This window comes from Cherax quadricarinatus, chromosome 18 (genome assembly GCF_038502225.1).
Source record: "Cherax quadricarinatus isolate ZL_2023a chromosome 18, ASM3850222v1, whole genome shotgun sequence".
Classification (NCBI taxonomy): domain Eukaryota; kingdom Metazoa; phylum Arthropoda; class Malacostraca; order Decapoda; family Parastacidae; genus Cherax; species Cherax quadricarinatus.
The window spans coordinates 16951342-16976603 of record NC_091309.1 but is presented as its reverse complement, the minus strand read 5'-3'; the positions used below and the strand labels follow the sequence as shown (position 1 = coordinate 16976603).

The 25262-nt window shown below is 37.0% G+C and overlaps 1 protein-coding gene across 22 annotated transcripts in view; it reads right to left on the bottom strand.

Moving 5' to 3' along the window:
• Positions 1 to 25262, bottom strand: part of LOC128689421 (ankyrin-2) — a 989227-nt gene that overhangs the window by 84917 nt on the left and 879048 nt on the right. For 18 of the 22 annotated variants that reach the window (XM_070086289.1, XM_070086299.1, XM_070086296.1 and 15 more), the window contains one exon: positions 8459 to 10891. The exons of the other annotated variants lie outside the window; for them this stretch is intronic. In XM_070086289.1, coding sequence (XP_069942390.1) covers positions 8459 to 10891 — 2433 coding nt within the window. The remainder of the gene's footprint in view (positions 1 to 8458; positions 10892 to 25262) is intronic. 22 annotated transcript variants of the gene reach the window in all.

Here is a 25262-nt window from a genome sequence, read left to right as displayed (position 1 = left end):
CCTGGATGTATACAGAGTTTAGGGTCAGCAAAAAGTAAAGAGGGATAAGGAAGCTCATCTACAGAACAGCTCTCTACAGCATGTGTTAGTTGCTGACCAGACAATAAATGGGTGTTAGATGCACACCTGTTACCTTCCCCTTCACCAAGGGACTCTACGTCTGTGAGATTATTAAAGTTGTCTTCGGGGAGAAGAAGATTATCCTTAATGTGTTTAGCTTCATTACTATCAGATGGGAGGCTTGTTGTCTCTGAAATATCCACACTTGAAGCTTCATACTCTGGCAAATCCACTGCAGGATGGTCTGTGATAATTTCATCCTCTGCTCCCGAAACTTCCATGTCCTCAACATCTGTTATGCCTCCAGCTTCTCCTTCAACCCCCAAAAAGTTAACAGGATCTTCTGCAACATGTGCATCTTCTGTGTAAGTTGTACCATCAGGCCCTTCTTTCAATATTATCATTTTTTTTATTGCTGCATCACGTATTATATCTGGAGTTGGCATATCTTCTCTGTCTGGTACCTCTACCTCTTCAGTCTCTGAAGCTTCAAAATCCTCCACATCAGTATTGCCTCCTGGGTTTTCCAAGCGTACTGTAAGCTTTCCTTTGTCATCTTGGTCACTGAGTAATTCAATATCAGTATGACTATCTTCTCCCTGTTCTTTAGGCATCAACTTTGAATGACTTTTGGCTTTGCGCCGAGGTTTTCTGGTTGTAGGGAGTTCCTCAATATCAGTACCACCTCCTTCCTCAACTTCCACATGCACTGATTGGATTTTGTGAATCATTTTTGTCGAGACTTCTGTAGTTCCTGCATCAGGAAATTCAAAATCTGATGTAGAATCTTCAGTTATGCCAACTAACCTCAGTGCCTCATCTTCAGATACATCTAAGTCTTCTATATCTGTGGCACCCAAATCTTCAATGTCAGATACAAATAATTCATCTTTTTCTAACTTCCGAACAGTTACTTGAGGAACACCATATTTGTCTTCCTTAATTTGAATTAATTCCCGTTTAGGACTTGGTAAAACATTATACTTAATATTTGGTGGAACTGGACTGAGAGGTCGGTTCATCTCACAAGGGTCAATATCAAAGTCCTCGGTATCAGTGGTTGGTTCTTGTTTGTTTTGAGGTAACTTTAAATTTAGAATCGTTTTTCCTTCTTCTCCATCGGAAAGGTCTTCAATGTCTGTGATAGCCTCTTCTTTGTCTTCTGATTCTAAGAACACAACATTTGTTACTTGGTCTTTCATTATTTGATCTAGATGCTTTTCAATTGTATCTGGAGTGATAATTATGCTTAGTGGCCCTTGCTCTGTCTCAACAAATCGAACCTCAGAAACTTGTGGAACAAGGGGTAGTCTCTTGTTCCTTTTCCTTACCTGCTTTGGTGGTTCTTGAATTTCCTCTTCAATGTCAGATTCGTCTACACTCTCTTCATCAGTGAGACCATCCTCAACTTTTGTTTTTGCTTCTGGAATTGTTTTAACTTCATTTTTTCCATACTCACCACTATCATCAAGGTCTTCCACATCTGTATGGGCATTATCTTCAAAATCTTCTTGCAGAAAAAATCCAGTTAATTCTGCATCTTCGATTTGTTTAGCTTGGCAATCTTTCATTATCTCTTTTTTCGTAATCTGACCACTGCATGATTCCATTTCAGTAATTGTATAAATATCCCCTTCTTCTGGTAAACGACTTGTGATATGAGCAAGTAATTCTTCTTCCTCATGTTCATCAATACCTAAATCTTCAGTATCTGTAAGAGCAGCTTCATATGTTTCCTCATCTGCATCAAGTGTCTCCTTCCCTACAATTACAATAGGCTCATGCAAAACTGTTTGCCGAGGGTTTAAAGCTTTCTCGTCATCCTTTTCATTTAGTTCAAATCCTTCCTCTTCTGTTTCACCTCCAGATTCTTCTTGTGCTGCCTCTTCTATTTCACTAATTTTAACTCTTTCAGAGTGAGGATCTGGTATAAGGGATATTTCAACTTTATCCACAGGCTTGGGCATCAAGTCAGCCACATCTTCAGTGTCAGAAACTTCTACATCCTCAGAATCTGTTAAGATGCCTATGTCTATTTCTGGCACTATTAAGCCTAAATCTTCATCCTCCACTACCCCCTCATCCTCATCTCCAGATAAAATCTCAACATCAGTCAAACCACTGGAATCACCAGTCAGAACAATGAGAGACTTTGCTGCGATTGTCTTCTTAGGCACTGTCTTTCGCCTAATCTGTTTCTTTCTTCTTATTTTTTCTTTTTTATTTTTACCACACTCTGGCTTTTCTTTTCCTTCTTTATCACTCAAAACTAAATCCTCAACATCAGTTGTGCCTCCTTCCTGAGGATTTACTTCCAGAATAACTTTAGATTTATGTCTGTTATGCTTTAGAGCTTTTTTATCATCATCACTTAAGTCTTCACTTTCAGCCAAAAAGATCTTAGGGGCAGGAGATGAAGCTTTTAGTTTTTCCCTATCAGACACTCCTTCACTTTGATCCATGTAATGCTCTGGAAGAGAATCTTCAGCTTCAACAACCTCTTCCTCATCTCCTGAGGCTACCATATCTTCAACATCAGTAAGAGCCTCTGCAACATCGTCAGAAGGAAGATCAAGCTGGTTCATTTTATCTACCCTCAATATGTTCTTCATATGCTTTCCTTGTACATCCTCACTTTCTGGTTCTGAATCTGAGTGCAGAATAGGACTAGCTCCTCTAGCATAACCCTCAGTCAAGTTTATTACCTCTTTATTAGGTTCAGGAAGAAGGCCTAAATCTTGAATAGTGGGTATGTTACTTTCTTCCTTTATAATGTCATCCTCTTCTCCAGACAGATCTGTATCTTCTGTATCAGTTACAGTTTCTGCATCTTTCTGCAGAGTCAAATTAAGTGCTTTTCTTTTTAACACTGGTGTCTGATCACCATCACTAAATAAATCTTCAACATCTGTCAAAGATTCTTTAATATCCTGCCCATTTATTTTCCTACTGGGACTTTGTCCATGAGGGAGTGCTAAAGTAGAGGCTTCTGTGCTCAACCCAACAGGCATCGTAACCTTACTGTAGCTGAAGTCTTCAAAATTTAACTTCTCTCTGTGAGTTTCTAGTTCCTTCTGTGTGGATGATGAAGCCTGCGAAGTAGACACTACATCATCAATTTGAATATCATGTAATAAAACAGGAATACTGGACTCAGGTGCTTTGGAAATGGAATCAAGGTTAACCACTTCTTGTTCCATCTGTTCTAACCTTGCAAGAATGGGTGTTATGCTAATATCAGTGTTTGTACCAGCAATCAGATTCTGCTCTAAAGTAAAAATGATTGTTTTAAGTTCTTCAGAAACAGAATTTAGCACAGAAACATTCTCATTTTTACAAGGGCTTATTAAAGTTGAGTCTATTACATCTTCTATTAATTGTTCACTCACCTCTACCTCTGTACTGCTCAGCTCTGGAGGTTTGACTAATTCTGTTGCATCCTCAAAATGTTCACTGGGTTTGGTTTCTGACTCAGATTCTAATCTGCCATAGCTAATATTTTTATTACTTAATTGTTTTGTATCCAGATCATATTTTCTCAGTTCAATTGGGATGATGATACTGCATTCATTTACTTGTGCATCTTCAGATACTGTTGGTCTGACCAATTTTGCATTGTGGCGTAAGCCAATTTTTGTCTGCAAGTTTAAGGGTATATTAGCATCCTTTACAGTGCTCCCTAATTTTTGGTAACTGACATTTACCTGTGCTTCTTGAACATTATCAAAATCTTCAGTTATTATGTCATCTGTCACTGACACTTCCTCTCCATTATCTTTTTGTGAATAAGTATTGTCCATGCCAAACAATGACTCTTCAGCCTTGTCAGATGCACTATACTCACATTCATAATGTGAGATTTGTTCTTCTGAACTTAAAGGCTTTCTCACATGTGAGGTGTCTACACATTCCATTACATCTAGAGTAGATTCAACTGTATCCAAGTCAGATACAGCATTTGCTATCAAGATATCTTTGAACAAATATTTTCCAACTACTGGTATTACTGATTTGCAATAATTCTCTTCCTTATTATCAGGTTCATTCCCTTTAATGTCCAATTCCAAGGACTGTTCCTTTTCAGTACTACCCAATGTTGACTGCAACTGAGTTAACTTAGACTCAGCAATTACTGCTTCTGCTTTAATTCCTTCAGAAAAGTTTTCTTTTGTGTCAGGTGGAATTGTTTTAGCTTCAGTAGAATCTCTTGTTAGTAATGATTCTGGTGTAAATAATCTCTTACTATCACCACTTAAAAGCACCTCAATATTTTTGGATACAGGTAATTCTTTAGAATCCCCTTCTCTAAGAGTGTTGTATATGTCTTTTATCATTGGCATCATATAACCCTGACCTTCCTGTATATCACTGGGTCTCAAGACAGAGTCATCCATTTCTGAAAATTTGCTTGCTACATCAATTTGACTGTCTTCTGATTTAATAAATTCTCTTTGAGAACCATCATTAGTATCTAACACATCATTCAATACCTCATAATGTGCTTCATTCACTACAACCTGCTCTGTTGATGGTGATGATAATTGTTCCAGTTCAGTCACTGCATATGCTTGGTCCAGCTTGCTTACTAAAGTTGACTCAAAGGATGGTAGTTCTTCAATTTCTTCAGTTTCAAATGCTTCATCTGCTTCAACTACATGAATATTGTGTAAATGTTTGATATATGGCTCATTTAATACAGCTATGTGTAATTCTTTGACCTCTTTAACCTCAGATACATCACTGATCAATTTTTCTGCACTAGATTTTAACACTGATGAATTCTCTTCTGGTTCATATTTCAAACCTCTTTTAACAACACTTAAATTGGTTTGCTGCATGTTTTCTATTTCTGTTATCTGTTCATTCATTTTCAACTTATTCTGTGAGGACTCATCAGTTGTTTCCATAATGAGTATAGGAAATGCTGTTTCATATTTGGTAGCTTCAGGGATCATTACATCTTCTTTCATGTGGCTTAATTTAAGCAGGAACTCTTGTGTTACTGGACTTGATGGAACACCAGCTACCAAATCACTTTGCTCTTCTTGCTTTGGGGTAACTTGTGAAACTGATACTTCATCGAAAGCCTCAAATGTATGGTCTTTTAGTTTTTCGGCTTTCTTGTCAACAGGTTTGGGTGACAGCACATCTTCAGTCAAGGAATCATCAAAATCTTTGCTTTCCTCAACTTTGAATTTTTCGCCACTATCTAAGCCTATTTCTTCATTTGGATCTAAAATCCTCTTATGGAGAACTGTGTCACTTAGTGGTATATCTTCCTGAATTATTTTACCTGATTTGATATAATCATCTATACATCTTTCATCTTTTTGTATGAACTTATCATCTTTACATAATATATCTGGAGAATGTGAAAGATGCAACACATGCTCTGTTCTATCAAATTTTAAATTACTGCTTTTTGTTTCATCAAATTCATCTTTATTTCCTTTTGTATTAATATCCATCATCATAGCTGCTCTTGTTTCTATATTTTCTTGCAGACCAAATGACTGCACTAATGGTGTACATTCAATCTCATTTAACAGTTGAGTTTCATTTCTGGGCTTCTCAAGAAAGCTTGAAGATTCATCCATTGCTTTAATATCTGCCTCAGATAATAATTGTATTTCATCATTATGAGTATCATAAATATCTGACATATCATCAATGGTAAAATGCAACTCACTGCTTCTTTCCATTTGGTACTGTGTTCCAATTTCTTGTTTTTCAAAATATTCAGTACCTTTAACATTATGGCTACAATCATCTATGTCTTCAGTTTCATCAAGTTCAAATACTGTCTCCAGTATCTCAACAACATCTGAATTAGGAAACTCAATATACTCATCATCATCTTCATATACTGTTGATGATGGACAGAATTCAGCGAGTTCCACCAGTGATGGAAATTGGATGCTTTCTTCAGAAAACAAACTTTCCCTTGATCCTTCCCCCACCCATACATCTTTGGGCACTTCTAAATGCCCATTGCCAACATTTATATTGTGTTCAGATTTTATATCAAAGATTTTGTCTGATGTCAACACTTGTGGGCACTGTTCTGTCTTTACTGTAGACTGTGATTGTAAAACTGGTATTTCAGTAGTATGCAAGTCTGGTCTAATTGATTCCATCATCTGGAAATTTACTGCCTGTTTAATATCATTTTCTTTTATTTCTGTTCCTATTGAAGTATTTGTAACATTATCATTATCTTTCCCAAAATGCTTCTCTACATTTTTAAATGCCAGATTATCATTTTCCTCCATTTTTTCAAATGGCAAACCAACATTAATATCACCTGCTGAATGAGATACCATTGCTCTGCTTCCATTCTTCTTTAGTTTGTACAACACAGACACACACTCTAGTTTTCGATCTGCTGAAAGAGTGACTGATGAATTTTCATTTAGTGGTGCAATAGCTGATATATCAGTCAACAAAGGTTCAGTAGAGTCACATGGCTCTACAACTGCAACCTCAGTGTGTGACACTGCTGATAATGAGGAATCAACCAGGGACACCATAGCACCTGTTAAGTCTGGCATTTGAAGTTCACTGTAAAGCACTTCAGTACAGTGTATCTCTGATGTTGAAGACTTAGTGTCAGACATTTCAGTGTGTAGCAATTCTGGCACAATAGATTCAGTCAAAGGCACTTCAGTGTATGCAAATTCTAATACTGAATGCTCAGTGAGAGGCACTTCGGTGTATGGTAATTCTAATATCAATGATTCAACAGGAGGCACTTTAGTGTCTGATGCTGGACACATGATGAGAGGCACTTCAGTATGTGGCAATTCTGATGCCGAAGGGTCAATATGAGGCACTTTGTTGTCTGATAGTGAGCAAAAAGTGTGAGGTACTTCAGTGTGTGGTGATTCAGATAATGAAGATTTAGTGAGAGGCATTTTAGTGTCTGATACTGAATGCAGGATGTGAGACACTGTAGTGGGTGGTGAGTCTGACACTGAAGATTCAACAAGAGGCACTTTAGTGTCTGATAATTCTGATTCTGAACACACAGGAAGAGGTACTACACTCAGTGTCAATCCTGATACTAAAGCCTCGGTGCACGGAACTTCAATATGAAGTGAAGCTTGCCCTGATGGGAAATCTGACAATGAAGAATCAGTGTAGTCCAGTTCATTGCTTTCCAATTCTGGCACTGAAAAATTGCCTACAATAATTGGTGATGCTACTTCTGAAGACCTAATGTAATGTATCTCAGTATGTGAGAAATCAAATTTAGGAGTTCCAGTATAGTGAATTTCATCCTTTGTAAGCTGTAATTCTGGAAACTCAGAGGTATAAGGCACTTCAGTGGTGTGAGGTACTTCAACCTCAGCAGTGTGAGGAGCCTCAGTAATATGAGAAACCTTACTAGTGTAAGGTACTTCAGTGGTATGAGATGCCTCAGCAGTGTGAGAAACCATACCGGTGTGAGGTGTCTCAGTTGTGTGAGGCACCTCAGCAGTATGAGAAACATTACTGATGTGAGGCACATCAGAGTCAGAGAATTCTAGTGCTGGAGAGAGAGTCAAGGGTTGTTCTGTAAGTGGCCACTCTAAAGCAGAGTGACTATGACATGCTTCACTAAATGGAAATTCTGAAATATTACAATCTGTATCGACTTCTTTACTGACTAGTGATTTTGATACTGCTGGGTGTGTGTCTATGATTTCAGTTACTATACTACCTGTTAAGGAAGAAATAGTAATTTCCTTTATAGGATCTTCAATGGGCACTTTCAAATTAATCACACTACTTTCATTTTGCTTCTGCTCTCCAATTCTACATTGGTCTTCCTCATATCTATCATATTTCTCTTCAAGAGTCTCTGGCTGTATAATTGTACTGATAGATTCATAAAATGGTGACTTAACCTCATCAACATTTGTTTTGATCCCACTTCTTTCCCAGATTTCTGATTTGTAGTTGGCAATACTTGGAATTTCTCTGTTCCTATCTAATAAATTTTCCCCAAGGTCATCAAGTGTCCCACTTTCAGGTTTATGAAGCCCTTTGGATGTTAGTTTACGAACTTTCTTAAAGAAAGACTTAAGCTTAGATTTGCTTTGCTCTTTACTATTAGAAGACATGTCACTACCTATGCTAACTACAGGGAAACTATCAAAATTATCTACAGGGGTTGAAGGGCTTTCAGGTTTGGACTTAATATTACACTCGTCAGAGTATTCCTCAGGAACTATTGCACTGAAAGGTGTGTACTTGGCAGCTTGAGAAGGGTTAACAGACACAGCATAGTAACCTTCTACAGTGGAATCCTCACTGTTTGGATGAACAATGTCATCAATATCAGGTTGGACAATTTGCTCTTGTATTGGTACACTCAATCTGAGTTTAAACTGCTCATTTTCATATGCATGCTCACCTCCTGTGTTGACAAAAGCATCTTCCTCACTTTCACGACATATCTCCTTAATTGTGGGAAGACGCTCCTGTTCTTGTTCTTCCTCTCTGTTTAAGAACTCCTTAAACTCTCTCAAAGGTGTGGGAGTGTCAGGAGTAGGTGTGTCAGCTTGACGTAATTCTTTCACCTCTTGCTTTATTTGACTGGTTGCTTCCTTTACTTCCTGCATTAATCCACGCATTTCCTCCTCTACAGAAGGGGCATGAACTACTGTTTGGTGTTCATGAGCAATTCTTTCTCGTGCTTGAGGATGGCTGCCAACAGGTCTTTTCTCCACTTTTACCTTAACTAAGGTAGTGGTGCGAGGTGCTGACCGCACAGAACGCTCTGTACGAGGCACAGCGCCACTCTCACTTCCAGAAAGGCGCTCATTCATAACTGTTGACTGCACCATTTGCATCTCTTGCTGTTCAGACTCTTCCATGACTGCCGTACTACTTCCTTCTTGTTTCAGATCCTGAGGAATATCGTTTTCCCTTCCATCTCTGGTAGGGTCGTTTGCCATGCATTCTGCATCGTCGGTCGATTCGTTTGAATTCGAAGTTATCATGAGTGTCGTTGGACGGTGTGCTGATGGGGCTATAACTTCATTTGCTGCATAAAGAAGTTTTTCACTTAAAGCTGCTGGGTCTTCATATTCACTTAGTTCTATATTTCTCAAAAGAGCTTGTGTTAATGCAGCAACAGAATCTTCAGCTGATAATAAAATGATATCTTTATCAACTGCCTCATCACTTAACACAGCAACTTCTCTGGAAACCTTTTCTTTGTATATCAGATCTTCAACTTCTGTTACTGGTGATATACTTTCACTTAATGTACTTAATTCTTCAAATTCTTTCCCTCTGTATTTACCTGAAATATCTATTTCCTTGCTTAAATGCTTCTGTATACTTTTAACTAATTCATCACATGTTACAACTGTAGTCTGTTCAAATGTATCAGAAAAGACCTTCTTGGATGGATCTTGACTTTTATGATGGTCTTCAGTAATGGGTTCATCCAATGTTGCTACACTTTCTACTAACTTGTGATCACTGAGTGATTGCTCAATGTTACAATCATCTACAGTGTCTGTCCTTTCTTCAACATCTTTTTCACTATCATTCTCATAATGTTCCTCTACTTGAAGGTCTCTCTTTTTATTCAGTTTTTTTGATTTTGTTATAACTGCTACAGTTTCTTCAGTAAGTTTACTCTCCATTTCTACATTTGACACTATTTGGCTGGATTCCTGATCTTGCTGCTGTTGTTGTTGCTCTTGTAGTGATGACTGCTGCTTTTGTTGCTGTTGCTGCTCTTGTGGTGTTGGCTGTTGCTGTTGTAACTGTTGCTGCTCATGTGGTGTTGGCTGCTGCTGTTGTAACTGTTGCTGCTCTTGTGGTATTGGCTTCTGCTCTTGCAGTGTTGTCTGCTGCTTTTGCATTGTTGACTGTGGCTCTTGTGGTGTTGGCTGCTGTTCTTGTGATGTTGGCTGCTGTTCTTGTGATGTTGGCTGCTGTTCTTGTGGTGTTGGCTGCTGTTCTTGTGGTGTTGGCTGTTGTTTTTGTGGTGTTGGCTGCTGTTCTTGTGGTGTTGGCTTCTGTTCTTGTGGTGTTGGCTGCTGTTCTTTTGGTACTGGCTGTTGTTCTTGTGGTGTTGGTTGCTGTTCTTTTGGCATTGGCTGCTGTTCCTGTGGTGTTGGCTGCTGTTCTTGTGGTGTTGGCTGTTGCCTGACATGTCGTAACTCCTCCCAAATTTCTTCAGGAGCATGCAATGTAACACAACTCTCTGAATGCAAAGTAAGTTGCACACAGTGTGCCGATTCATTATCACAGAGCTGAATGTTAGTGGTAGTGGAGACCGGTGCTCCCCAGCTGGTAGTTGTGGTGATCGTGTGGGAACTACCTCTGGAAAGTGGTCTAACTTTCATTTGGTTCATTTCAGGCCTTGCTTCAAGCACAGTAATAGGACTGCACCCCCTCTCCTCCGTTCGTCCACTCTTAGCCGAACTGTCTGATACAACTGCAGTATTATCAAGTGGTTGTTGTTTGTCAGTAAAGTGCTGCTGGGATACCTCTTCTTGAAGTGAGTCATCATGGGTAATCCTTCTTTCTACAAGCTGGGATACCTCTTGAACTGAGTCATCATGGATGACCCTTCTGTCAACAAGTTGAGATACCTCCTGCTGAAGTGGCTTATCATGGACAACCCTTCTGTCCAGAAGCTGAAGCACCTCCTGCTGAAGTGGCTCATCATGGACAACCCTTCTGTCCACAAGCTGGGATACCTCTTGTTGCAGTGGATCATCATGGACAACCCTTTTGTCCACAAGCTGGAGCACATCCTGCTGAAGTGGATCATCATGGACAACCCTTCTGTCCACAAGCCGGAGTGCCGCCTGCTGGGTTAAGGCTGCCACAGAAGAAGAGATCAGACACTAGTGATCTTGGGTGTAAGCAATGCCTCTACACCTGTGAGCTACCGGTCCTCCTCGCTGCTATCTTCCCGCTGCCACCAGGGACACGGGTGTGATGATGAGGAGCGTTGGTAGTATAGGGGGAGCAGGTGTGGTGGTGATGGTGATAGTGTTAACTCAAGCACAAATTCTACAACTTAACCCACAGTAGCAGCAACACGCCACCAACTAAACTGTGTCAAGCAGGATAACGATAAGACTCGGTGAAACAGATGATAATAACAATGAGGAATAAGCCATTCGATATATAAGTAATACTGGTACAAGCCAATAGAATACCTGCGTATTGCTGCTCTAAATCAGTGTTACTGTGGTGAGATTTCATTTTTTTTTTTTTTTGTTCTGGTCATGCCAAATCGTGCAATGTGTAAATGGGCATCTATGCGAACACCATAGTGTTCACATTATTAAATACCAGTTTCCATTATCCCCAAAGTAGTAGCCTATCTAGCATAACTATAAAAATAATTAAAACATTACCACCAGTCCCTACATTACATACTTTATCAATGAATTTCATGTTTTATTATTTCCTGTGAACCATACAAATACGTTACCTCATACTATAAGCCTGCCACCGCCAGTTTCATAGCATCCTAGCAATGTTTGTGATACACAAGGTACTGAAGTTGTTAATAAGGCATACTTTGTGGCACTCATCTACATGTGCATAAGCAACAAAAACAAATCATAAGCAATAATAATGAAAAATAATACAGCACTGGTACAAAAATACAAAAGAAAAGATTCATTATACTCTACTACAGAAATAATTTCAACAACAACAACAAAAAAAATGCATTTTGAACATAACAAGCAGCAAGCACTAACACAAAGTTATGCAAAGTAAAGGGAGACTCAAGAGCAGTTAGAGGACAAAGGACATGAAAACCATTTTTTTTTTTTTGTATTTGAGGGTTAATATAACTAACACATTCACATCAAGTGTACTAAGGACAGCATCTAAAATAATAAATACTAGACAATTAGAAATCTTACCCTGCTAATCATACTACAGAGTAGCTTTAAAGCAGACACTATGAAGAGTCTTAGAGGAAATCTGAATGAGTTCTAGTGTACAGATTTGGGGGATACAGGAAGATGAAGGAAATGAAAGGACATGGGAAGCCACTGAAAAAATCATCAGTAGAGGGGAAAGACGGGCAGAAGATAAGGGCAGCAGACGGAGGACCTGATAACAACACAGGGGTCACACTTATGGTCCTAGAGTTAAGATACTATTTAAGGAAACTGAGGGACTTCAATACCATCTATGGCTCAGAAAACAAACTAAAGGAATGTACAGTGATAACTCTCACATAAATTTGCTAAGAGTACATACAGTAGCTAAGTTTACATACAAAACTGTAGGATTTGTATGACAATGTGGCTGTGTACACTGGCTATAATTACTGTACACAATTTACTTACTAAAACTAAGCAGAGAAATTTAAAAAAAAAACTAAACTTAAAACTCTTATACTTGATCTACGTTTACTGTGGTTGTAAAACAGTACATACATACTGGTCACAATAAGACAAATGGATGTGTTTAAACTTGGGCTGTATTGAGATAACTGCCACAGTTTTTAATTATTCAAAGTAAAATGGGGCAAGTACTAGTTTTTCAAGTACTGTATTTGTTTTATGCAGTTAAATAAGATTCATTTAAGCACTGGTTTATAAGTTGACAGACCTCCTCATTATAGAGAGATTTTATTTTAAAGCTGAAATCTACTTTAGTTTTATTAGCATATATTCCCACTTTCATAAAATACATTATACCATATGTGCACACACATACTGTATATATATACATACATACATATTTACATACATACATACATGCTTGCTTACATACATACCTAACTATTCAAATACAGTATATATCTAAGATGAGCAACTGTGACAACAGAGGCATTACTGAGCAAGAGATATGGGTCATAAAAATCTATGCACTGTGTAAAAAAAAGAAAAGAAAAAAAAAAAAGCTTTGATATTATTTAGGAATACATACACAATATACTCAAACTCTTAAATTTAAGCAAATTAATATGGAAAACTAATACGAGGCAGACAGGTTAAAAGAAAATAACGTGATAAATGACAAAAATGATTGGCAGATATAAAGTGAATGGCACATCTGAAGTATTTTTTTATTATAGATATTGACATTTAAACCAGTTATCAAGAATATTCTCTGGAGCTATAACACAGACTTGGAAGTTGTATATAAAATTTGCTAGGAGCAAAGTTTTAAGATTTTTTAAATAAATATTAATGTTATAATAACTCTAATGCAATAATGTACTGTCAATAACTTTTAAAACTTGATACAGTATTTGAAAACTGTCATGTCAGTGAAGTTTCTAATTATGAAAATACATTAAAAAAAAAATAGACTTAATACAGCTATATTCTAGATTGCTAATATCCAGATGAATTTTCCTTATAATTCTTTGAATTCCACTTTCCAAACATTTCACCATTTACAGCACTAATGTAATATACTCCACATGTATAACTAATGATGTATAGCTGTCTTTTGTCTTCACCAGTACACCTCTTCACATAAAGTATATCTTACAGAGAGAAAAAAATGTTATTTGAGCTTGAATATAAATTTCCCTTAAAATTCTGTTCAAATAAAAAATATATATAGATCGATACCAAAATTTTTTTGAGAGATTTTGTTTTACTTTGGTTTGTTATGTCCAGAGTCACTTGTGTTGAACAAGTTGTAAGCCATTTAACTAAGGATTATGTTTTTTTTGTTTCTTTTGCTATTTTGAACTATACAAGTAGACCTCCCATAACTTACACCTATGCAGTAATTCATTTATATATGAAAAAAGTGGCTCAGGCATGAAAACTTTTGTTTAGAGATTTATATGGCTTGGGAGAAAGCTGGTTGCTGGTTGCCATATACTGCAGTGGCTTTCTTAACCCTAACAGATGACCAAGTCACAGCCATCTGCTGATTAAATATAAACAGATGGCTCACAGCCACTGATGGTCAGTAGTCAAATAAACATCTCCAAACACTTATTTATCAACAAGCAAGAGAACAAGGAATTTAAGGTCAGATAAAATTCTTCCTTGTTGCTATTACAGGTAGGCCATCACTAATCTGGCAATCACTAATCAGGTTCCATCACTAATCTGGCACTAATTTCAGCTAGCATAATTTCAAATTTCCTGGGTTGCCTCACCAACCCGCTGCTACTTGTTGCATAAAAACTGTTGGAGTCGCTTGCAAACACAGGCTAGCCATTCCAATTTGTTTTCTCCATTTGTAATTATAACCTGCTCATTCTAACCCTAGCCATGGTTCCAATGAATAAAGGAAATGCTTCTCGTTGTGAAAAACACAAACACTGTACACTGTCCATAAAAGATAAGGTTGAACTTTTGAAAAAAGTTGACAGATGTGTGTCTGTGAGAAGCTTGTGTGAATTTTACAGCACTGGCTCTTCAATAGTTTATGACATAAAGAAACAAAGAAAAATTACTTGGTTTCTTTGTTAACAGTGATTCAAAGAAAGAGATGTGTAAAAGGAAAACAATGAAGGAAGAAAAAAGTTCAGAACTAGATCAAGTTCTGATGAAGTGGTTTAGGCTATGTGGAAGTGAAGGTGTCGAGTTGTAAATTTCAGCTCTTCACTTTGGAAGCGGCAGTAATGAACTTTCTTGAGTAAGTCAAAATGGTTAACTTTATTAACCCTTCCATTGTCACTCCCACTGTATCATGGCTTCGAAGCCACTGTCGGTCCCAGAGTATGACACCATGAGCCCAGCTCACTCAAATAATTTGTGACCGTTAAATCTGGGCCTAGATGTGAGAGAATACATCTGTGTGGAAAGTGTGCACTATATAAAAAAAATTCTGCAGCACGCAGTGCATAATGAGAAAAAACGGCAACCGTGTTTTTGGTGTAAAACAGCGAATTTGCAGTGTATTTTCACATGGCTTTTATGGTTGTATTCTCAGGTTTTCAGTCTCATTTGATAGAATGGAAGATATTTTACAGAAATAGAAATGAGTTTGATTGGTTTCAGGATGGAAAGTACCTCGAAATTGAGCTAAAAGTAGTGGAAATGTTCGATTTTTGCCAATGTTCAAGAGTAAACAAATCACGTCAAGCGACCAATACGTGTCCAACTGGTCGGTCTAATATGTGGTCATGAATGAGTTCACATTATTTATACAACTATTACAATAATGCAGTAGTCTGCATAACAGCAAATCTATTTTTTGTGTGAATAAAAATTCAGAGTGGAAAGCAAGTGTAATATAAGAGGGGAGTGAAGACGTGACTAATGAGCAGAGAAAATGTTATTTTAGTCTGCATTGTTTATTCTGGACACTTATTTTGAAATTGGTATCTCTTGAAATTTGTGAGATGGGCCAAATTACTGATTTTTGATCACTTTCTTGGGTAGTTGAAATAGGTAAATGGGAGCTCTCTTGCATTCAATCAACAGAATAGAAGGAATACTAGCAAAAGAGCTATAGGTTTGGTTGACTAGAACAATGGAATTGGCCAAAAATAGGGCGTACATTGGGCAAAATCAGTGATGTGTAAATATTGACGAGACTGCTAACTTTGCGAGAGTATAATTCCTTAAGTTTTCCATCAAATTTCATACTTTTGGTTTCATTACCTTTGGAAAAAGATTCTCCATCATTTCATAAGACAAAGTATTTTTTTTATTTTTAATTCTTTGACACTGGGAGCAAGTTTGCAACAGCGAAAGGGTTAATTTTTAATTCTTTGACACTGGGAGCAAGTTTGCAACAGCGAAAGGGTTAACAAACTTGTGCTGATTTATGAGGTATTTTAACCCTTTCAGGGTTTCTGACGTACTAGTACGGCTTACGCACCAGGGTTTTTGACGTACTGGTACGCCTAAATTCTAGCGCCCTCAAATCTAGTGCAAGAAAGCTGGTAGGCCCACATATGAAATAATGGGTCTATGTGGTCAGTGTGCGCAGTATAAAAAAAACCTGCAGCACACAGTGTGCAATGAGAAAAAAAACTTTGACAGTGTTTTTGGTTTAAAACAGCGACTTTGCACTGTATTTTCGTATGGTATTTATGATGGTATTCTAGTTTTCCTGGTCTCATTTTATAGAATGGAAGACATATTACAGAAATTGAGACGATTTTGATTGGTTTTACAATGAAAGGTACCTTGAAATTGAGTACAAAGTAACAGAAATCTTTGATTTATGCCAAAGTTCAAAAGTAAATAAATCATGCTACGCGTCCAATACATGTCAACTGGCGAGTCTAATATTCTTTCACAAGTGCGCTGATATTATTTATACCATTTCTACACTAATGCAGTAGTCTGCATAACAGTAAATCTTCTATTTTTTGTGAGAATAAAAATTCAAAGTGGAAAGCAAAAGAATGTAAGAGGGGCATGGGGACATGACTAATGAACAGAGGAAATGTTATTTTTGTGCCAGGAATGTCTTTTTTGTTTATTCTGGACCCTATTTGGAAATTGGCATCTTTTGAAATTTGTGTGAAATTGGCAAAATTTCTAAATTCTGACCACATTATTGGATAGCTGAAATTGGTAAATGGGTGGTTTCTTGTACTCATTTGATAGAAAAAATGGAGTTCTAGCGAAATAGTTATGATTTTTGTCAACTAGTACACTGGAATTGGCCGAAAATAGGGCTCAAAGTGGGCAAAATCGCCGATGCATAAACATCGTCGAGACCGCTAACTTCGCAAGAGCATAATTCTGTAAGTTTTCCATCAAATTTCATACTTTTGGTGTCATTATGATAGGGAAAAGATTCTCTATCTTTTCATAAGAAAAAAATAATTTTTTTTTTTTTAAATTTGCTGACCCTGAGAACAATTCTGGGAGAGGGTCTGTCGACCCTGAAAGGGTTAAAGGTAGCATGAGGTGGATAGCTGTTGGGTTAAATGTATTCTAACCTAACCACTCTGTAATCTGGCACCTTACAGGTCCTGATGCCGGATTAGTGATAGTCAATCTGTATAAACAAGGTAATTGTACAGAATGGTGAATCATGTGATGGCTTCATCTAATGAAATATATGAGTTGTGTTAGCTGATAAAATATATTTTATAGCCATCTACTGCTCAATGCTCACATAATCATCTCCAAATGCTTCTTTATTAACAAGCAATACAACAAGGAATTTAATCCTTTCAGTGTCCAGACCCCTGATTTGAAAATTACTCTCTGGGTCCAAGAATTTGAAAAAAAAAATTCTTATGAAATGATATAGAATCTTTTTCCAAAGGTAATGTCACCAAAGTTATGAAATTTGATGGAAAACTTATGGAATCATGCTTTTGCAAAGTTAGCAGTGTTGGTGATATTTACACAACAATGATTTCACGCACTCTGAGTCTTATTTTAGGCTAATTCCATCATTTCAGTCAACCAAACTCAGAGCAATTTCACTAGAATGCCTTCCATTCTATCAAATAAGTACAAGAAACTGCCCATTTAACCATTTCAACTAGTCAATAAAGTGATCAGATATTGGTTATTTGGCCAATTTCACACAAAATTAAAAAATTGCCAATTTAAAAACAGAGTCCAGAATAAACAATGTAGACATTTCTGGCACTAAAACAACATTTCCTCTGTTCATTAGTTAAGTCCACAGGCCTCTGTTACACATGCTTTCAGTTTTGAAATTTTATTCACACAAAAAATAGGAGATTTACTATTATGCAGACTACTACATTATTGTAATAACTGTATAAATAATGTCAGCACATTCATGAATGTATATTAGTCTGACACATTGGACGGGTATTGGAATATCGGCCAAGTCTGAACATTTCTGCTAATTTGAGCTCAATTTTAAGGTACTTCCAGTGCTGGAACCAATAATAATCACATCTATTTCTGTAATATATCTTCCATTCTATCAAATGAGACCAAGAAACAGAGAATGCAACCTTAAAACCATCTGAAAATACACCATAAAGTTGCTATTTTAAACCAAATAAATAGTCACATTTTTTCCCATTATGCACTGCATGGGGCAGGATTTTTTATATGGTGCACACTCACTGCACAGACCCATTCCCAGTTTTCAAATTTATCACTCACTGCTTATCCGAGTGAACTGAGTTCATCTCATAGTACTACGGCAGAGGCCCTGAGCTCAAAGCTGTAGTGCTATGGCATGAACCTCAAAAGGGTTAAGACATGATAAATTCTTTCTTGTCACTGTTATAAATGAAAAAATTATATGGTGAATTTTGTGATGCTGTCAGCTGATTTGATGTATAAGTTTTGTCAACTGATCAAACTGATCACCCACAGCTATCTAATGTGTAATAAGCTACATAACTATTTCCAAACTCTTCTACATCAACAAGCATATTTTACATTTAAAAGATATTATATTAAATTTATAATAATAAATGAGCCTTCAACATTTTCTCCAGAAGGAGTGCCAAACGAGTACAGTAATACCTTGCATAGTATAGTTTTAATACGGTATATAAATTTAATAAATTTAATAATATAAATTTTATTTAACTGCATTATGCACTGACATTGGACTGCTGCTACGTACTGGACTAGTGCGATGCCAACATCAGTATCACTCCAAACTCCGAGCAGTGAAGTTGTGCAGTCTTATACAACACATATAGATACACAATTTTTTTCTTTACAGTAGAGCCCTGCTTTATGGCATTTCACCATATGGCATTCTGCTAATATGGCAATTTTAACCCTTAAACTCTCCAAACGTAGATCTACATTCACATGCGTAGCGCTCTGACCTAGATTTCCCCATTTGAAAGCATGTAAAAAAAAACTAGATCTACGTTCGGAGCCCCCTGGACGTGGACAAAGATCTACGTTTGGACAGTGTAAGGGTTAAATTATGACCAAAACTTGCTATACAGTGAGTGGTCTTTTTAATATGGCACGCCCCACCCGGTTTGTTTATATTCTCCATGAGCACCTCTCCCTATTATGTTTGGAAACTTTCCAAATTTTCAAATGTTTTAAAGTTATTGCATATTTTATATGTACTCTGATAATTATACTTATGTGTACCTGTACCTAAATATACTTACACACTGTGCTGACATGCAGGTACACATTAACCCTTTCAGGGTCCAGAGGCCAAATTTCAAAGTGCACGCCAGGGTCCAAGTATTTTCCCAAAAAAATTTTGCTATTTTTCCTTATGAAATGGTTGAGAATCTTTTTCTGAAGGTAATAAAACAAAAAGTACGAAATTTGATGGAAAATTTATGAAATTATGCTCCCGTGAATTTTGATGTGTCAGCGACATTTATGAATTGGGGATTTTGCCGACTTTGACTCCCATTTTAGGCCAATTACATTATTCCAGTCAACCCAATTTTTAGCTATTTCACTAGTATTACTTCTATTCTATCAACTGAGCACAAGAAATCACCAGGTCAACTGTTTCAGCTACAAAATAAAGTGATCGGAAATTGGTAATTTGGCCAATTTAACACAAAGTTCAAAATATTCCAATTTCAAAATAGGGTCCAGAATAAACAATGTAGGTATTCCTGGCACTAAACTTAACATTTCCTCTGTTCATTAGTTATGTTTTGAGGCTTTACAAATGAATTCCATTTTGATTTTTTATTCACAAAATGAATTTTTATTTAAACAAAAAAATAGAAGATTTACTGTTATGCAATATTGTAATAATTGTATAAATATCATCACCACATTTGTGAATACATATTAGACCCACCATCTGGCGTGTATTAGATATGTGAGGTCGTTTGTTTACTCTTGAACATTGGCCAAAATTTAACATTTCCACTACTTTGAGCTCAGTTTCAAGCCATTTCCAGCACTAAAACCAATCAAAATCATCTCTATTTCTGTAATATGTCTTCCATTCTATCAAATGAGACCAAGAAATCGCAAATACAACTACAAAAAACATATGAAAAAACACTGCAAAGTTGTTTTAATCGAAAACCACGGTCTCAGTTTTTTCTCTCATTATACACTGTGTGCTGCAGGATTTGTTTTATGTGGTGCACACATACTACATAGATGTATTCTCTCATATCTAGGCCCAAATTTACCACTCACAGCTTATCACAGTGAGCTGAGCTCATGGCGTAGATCTACGGTTTGGACCCTGAACGTAAAGCCGTATATCTATGGTACGGACCCTGAAAGGGTTAAAATCACTAAGAGTCTTTCTACTCTTGATGCCATATTAACCCTTAAATGGTCCAAACAGATCGACGTTCAAATTTGTAGTGCTACAAAAGTAGATCTACTTTTTTTAACATATTTTCAAATGTAACAAAAAAAAATGTAGATAAAAGTTTTTTTTTACACGTTTTCAAATATAAAACAAAAAAGAAGATCTACATTTTTTTACATACTTTCAGATGTTGAAAAAACGTATATATACGTTTGGACCATTTAAGGGTTAATAATATGTTATCTCTTGGGTGCATTAAATGTCACATATTATATTAATATAGACATTTCTATTAATCCATCTATGATATTTTTTTTCGAAATTATGTGGTAGCCAGGCGACTTGTAGGATTTGTGGTAGCCAAGTGACTTGTAGTCCAACATCAGAGAAAATGAGTACACTATGATATTACTGGGGTTAACTAGAAAATTATTCCTTTTGTATGTAAGTAAGTTTATTCAGGTATACACAAATACAGTTACACAGATTATCATATATAGCAGCACATGTGTAGAGAACCAAGGATAACCCAAAAAAAAGTCAGACAAAATGACCTATTTCCATATGCCTTCACTCAGAGCATCATTTCTAAAAATTGTGTTACATAAGAATGGGAGAGTTTCTCTTTATTTATTCTACTGTACTAATGTGGAGATAACTTGTACACAATGTAAATGTTTGTACGGAAATAAGTCGCTTTTTCTGACTTTTTTGGGTTATCCTAGGTTCTCTACACATATGCTGCTATGTATGATCATCTATGTAACTGTATTTGTATATATCTGAATAACCTTACTTACTTACTTATGGTATAATACAAAAAGTGCATGAACAAAAACCAGACACGTTTGCCTGGTTCGTTTACATTACATGTGGGTGGGGTGGGGTGGAGAGGGCTGCCCTGGCTGGATACCATACTTTACAAACCTAAATTCCTACAAATAAAACTCACCTCTCGCCCTGCATTAAGACTACAAATGTTTTAAGGTAATTAATGAATGTACTGAATGTGTATTTTATCGCTCTAGGGCGCTTTAATTAAATGTCATAGTATATTATGTGTAGGTGGGGTGGGGTGGGGTGGGATGACCTGGCTGGCTACCATACCTCCCAAACCTTACTTCCTACAAATAGAACTCACCTCTCACCCTACATCAAGACTACAAATATTTTAAGGTAAGTAATGGGTATACTGTATGTGTATATGTATTACTTTTTATTGTTTTTAATGCCTAGTTCTATTGCTAACTTGTTATCTGGTGTTTATATGCATTTATAAATGGAAAAATGGAGTTCTGCTTTCTGATGATGTCTGCTTTCCAGCAGTAACCTGGAACCTAACCTGCCGTATAAGTGGGGCCCTACTGTATTACATAAAGTACTACTTCTCACATCATAAAAATCTTCAAAAGAGTGATGAGATGGCAGATTACAGATTTCATGGACCAGCACAACCAGCATAACCCGAACCAGCATGGTTTTAGAGCAGAACGATCATGCCCGTCACAGCTGCTGAACCATCATGACAGAATTACGGAGGCATTGGAAGACAACCAAAATACAAATGTGATTTACACAGATTTTGCAAAGGCGTCTGACAAATGTGATCATGGAGTGATAGCGCACAAAATGAGGGCCATAGGCATTACAGGGAAGGTAGACAGATGGATTTTCGGGTTCTTAACACACAAAACACAAAAAGTAGTAGTAAACAGAGCAAGATACAGCATCAGTGAGGTAAAAAGCTCAGTGCCCCAAGGCACTGTCCTGTCACCTCTGCTGTTTCTCACCCTCATAGCACTAATAAAGAAAAATGCCCATCACACTTTTGTATCATCATTTGCAGATGACACTAAAATAAACATGTAAGTCACTACAGTACAGGACACTGAAAAACTACAGGAAAACATAAGCAGGGTTTACCAGTGGGCAGTGGAGAACAATATGATGTTCAATGGTGATAAGTTCCAGCTGCTTAGGTATGGAAAGAATGAAGAACTCAAAAGGAACACTATACAGCCTCTCCTCACTTAATGACAGACTTCCATTCCTAAGACCTCGTCGGTAAATGAATTCGTCGGTAAGTGAGGAGCATATTATAATGGGTTTGTGTCAACCATATTTGATATTGTTTTATTGTCACCTCAGCACCATTTATAGCATTTCTGGTATATTTTCAAGTGTTTATACAGTAGTGTACTCTATATTGTAATAAACAGAATAGAGGACATCAGCTCTAACATACATTATTAGGTATGAATACTGGTCAAAGAGCCTGTCGTAAGTCTGGGTCCTCAATAAATGAGTACATCACTAAGTGAGGGAAGGCTGTACACAAAACTCAAGAGGGTCACCAAACAGAACGAAAGGAACACTTAAAAGACCTGGGAATAATTATGATAGCTGACCTTTCTTTTAAAGACCATAACAAGGCAAAGCCTAGGTAGTAGGTTGGCAAACAGCAACCGCCCAGGAAGGTACTACCGTCCTGCCAAGTGAGTGTACAACGAAAGCCTGCAATTGTTTTACATGATGGTAGGATTGCTGGTGTCTTTTGTCTGTCTCACAAACAAGCAAAATTTCAGGTACGTCTTGCTACTTCTACTTGCACTTAGGTCACACTACACATACATGTACAAGCATATGTATACACATACCCCTCTGGGTTCTCTTCTATTTTCTTTCTAGTTCTTGTTCTTGTTTATTTCCTCTTATCTCCATGGGGAAGTAGAACAGAATTCTTCCTCTGTAAGCCATGCGTGTTGTAAGAGGCGACTAAAATGCCGGGAGCAAGGGGCTAGTAACCCCTTCTCCTGTATATATTACTAAATGTAAAAGGAGAAACTTTCGTTTTTCCTTTTGGGCCACCCCACCTCAGTGGGATACAGCCGGTGTGTTGAAAGAAAGAAAGAAAAGGAGAAACTTTCATTTTTCCTTTTGGGCCACCCTGCCTCAGTGGGATACAGCCGGTGTGTTGAAAGAAAGAAAGAATAGTGCAAAGATCATGACAGCCAGGAAGATGATGAGGTGGGTATTGAGAACTTTCAAAACAAGGGAAATAATGCCAATGGTGACACTCTTCAAATTGCTAGTGCTCCCTCATTTAGAATTTTGCTCAGTGCTGACAGCCCCATTCAAAGTAAGAGAAATATCAGAGCTGGAACAAATACAGAGATTATTTACAGCTCACATTGAGCCAGTAAAGTACCTAAATTACTGGGAACGCCTTCAAGTCTTGAACATGTACTCATTGGAGTGGAGGAGAGAAAGATACATGATAATATATGTCTGGAAAGTACTCGAGGGCCTGGTCCCAAATCTGCACACTGTCATAACAACATACTGGAGTGAGAGATATGGGAGGAAGTGCAAAATAAACCCAGTGAGGAGCAGGAGTGCGGTGGGGACAATAAGGGAACGCTGTATGAACATTCGGGGTCCTAGACTCTTCAACATCTTACCAGAAGATATCAGAAATATGGCTGGAACAAGTGTAGAAGCCTTCAAGAGGAAACTGGACGAGTATCTTCACCAGGTGCCAGATCAACCAGGCTATGATGGATATGTGGGACAGTGGGCCTCCAGCAGCAACAGCCTGGTTGATCAGGCAAGCACCAGACAAGCTTGGCCCATGGCCGGGCTCCAAGAGTAGTGAAACTCTCGAAAATCTTCAAAGGTATATGCCCCTTTTATATGCAAATATGAGTGGAAAGAGGAAATACAACAATGGTGAGCATTTTGGTAAATGTAAATGGTTAACATTAGACGAAAAGCTAGAAATTATAAAACAACATGAAGATGTGCATCATTTACTAAAATAGCACATGACAAGAAAATGAACGAAGCATTGGTATGTGTACGTGTAAGGAATAAAGATCAAATAAAAAGCCATGGAATAACTACAGCATCTTATATGTCGAAAGCGATTGTTAAAAATCTTAGTTCTGAAATGGATAATATGTAACATCTTTTAATGTTATGGACTAAAGACTGCAGCCAGAAAAGAATTCCATTAAGTCAGATGATGATTCAAGCTAAAGCATCAAGTTTCTATTCAATGTCAAAAAAAAGAAAATGGCAATGAAGGGGAAAGTGTTTTGGCAAGTCATGGCTGGTTTTACAACTTTAAAAAGTGTATGGGATTACCTAATGTTCAAATTACTGGTCAAAGTGCCAGTATAGGCAATGAGGCAACTGAGAGGTTTCCTAATGCTTAAAAAAAATTGATTGAAGAAAATGGCCACAAAGACGAGCAAATTTTTAACGTAGATGAAATGGGTTTGTTTTGGAAGAAGATGCCGACATGCATTGTGTTACTGCAGTGTTCCAATGCCTTTGCTGGTTTTGAATAACCTACTGAAACTGAAAACATTATGCAGCTTGGGAAAGATCATCTCAGATTAGAAGATTTCATTTGTGAAGAGGTGTGTCAGTACATTGACTCACATTCTGATGACCTTGGTGATGTAACACTTATGAAATGGATCAACAACGTTTATATGAAAAAACAGGAAAATCAAGAAGAAAATGCTGTGCCCATGAAAGAATTCACATTGGGTGAACTATCAATGTTAAATGGAAGAGGAGAAGATGCTTGTGAGTTCATAATGAACACAGATCCAAACATTGAACAAGGAAAGCATTGCAAAATGATATTCGATGCCATAGATATGTATGCTGATCAAAAGAAGAAAAAACTGTGCAAACTATGTTGTTCAACTATTTTTCAAAATAAAAATGATCTTTTTCTTTAGTGTACGTATGGTACACTGTTTATTTACAACTGTAATAAAAATGTTTAGTGCTACTATTTTTTGCTTTTATCTTTACTAATTTCTTTATTTAAATGCAAGTGTGTGGAAGTTTCATAATCTTATTGCTGGAACGCATTATATTAAAACACATTATAATAATACCTTGATCAGTACGGTATAGCATAATACAGTATTTTTTGATGTGCATTACCCATACTATGCAAGGTATTGCTGTAAATTGTCTTTAATATTTTGTGAAAAAAAAAAAAGTAGAGGTATTGGATGTGTACAGAAACTGGTCTTTATAATGAATACAGTATAACC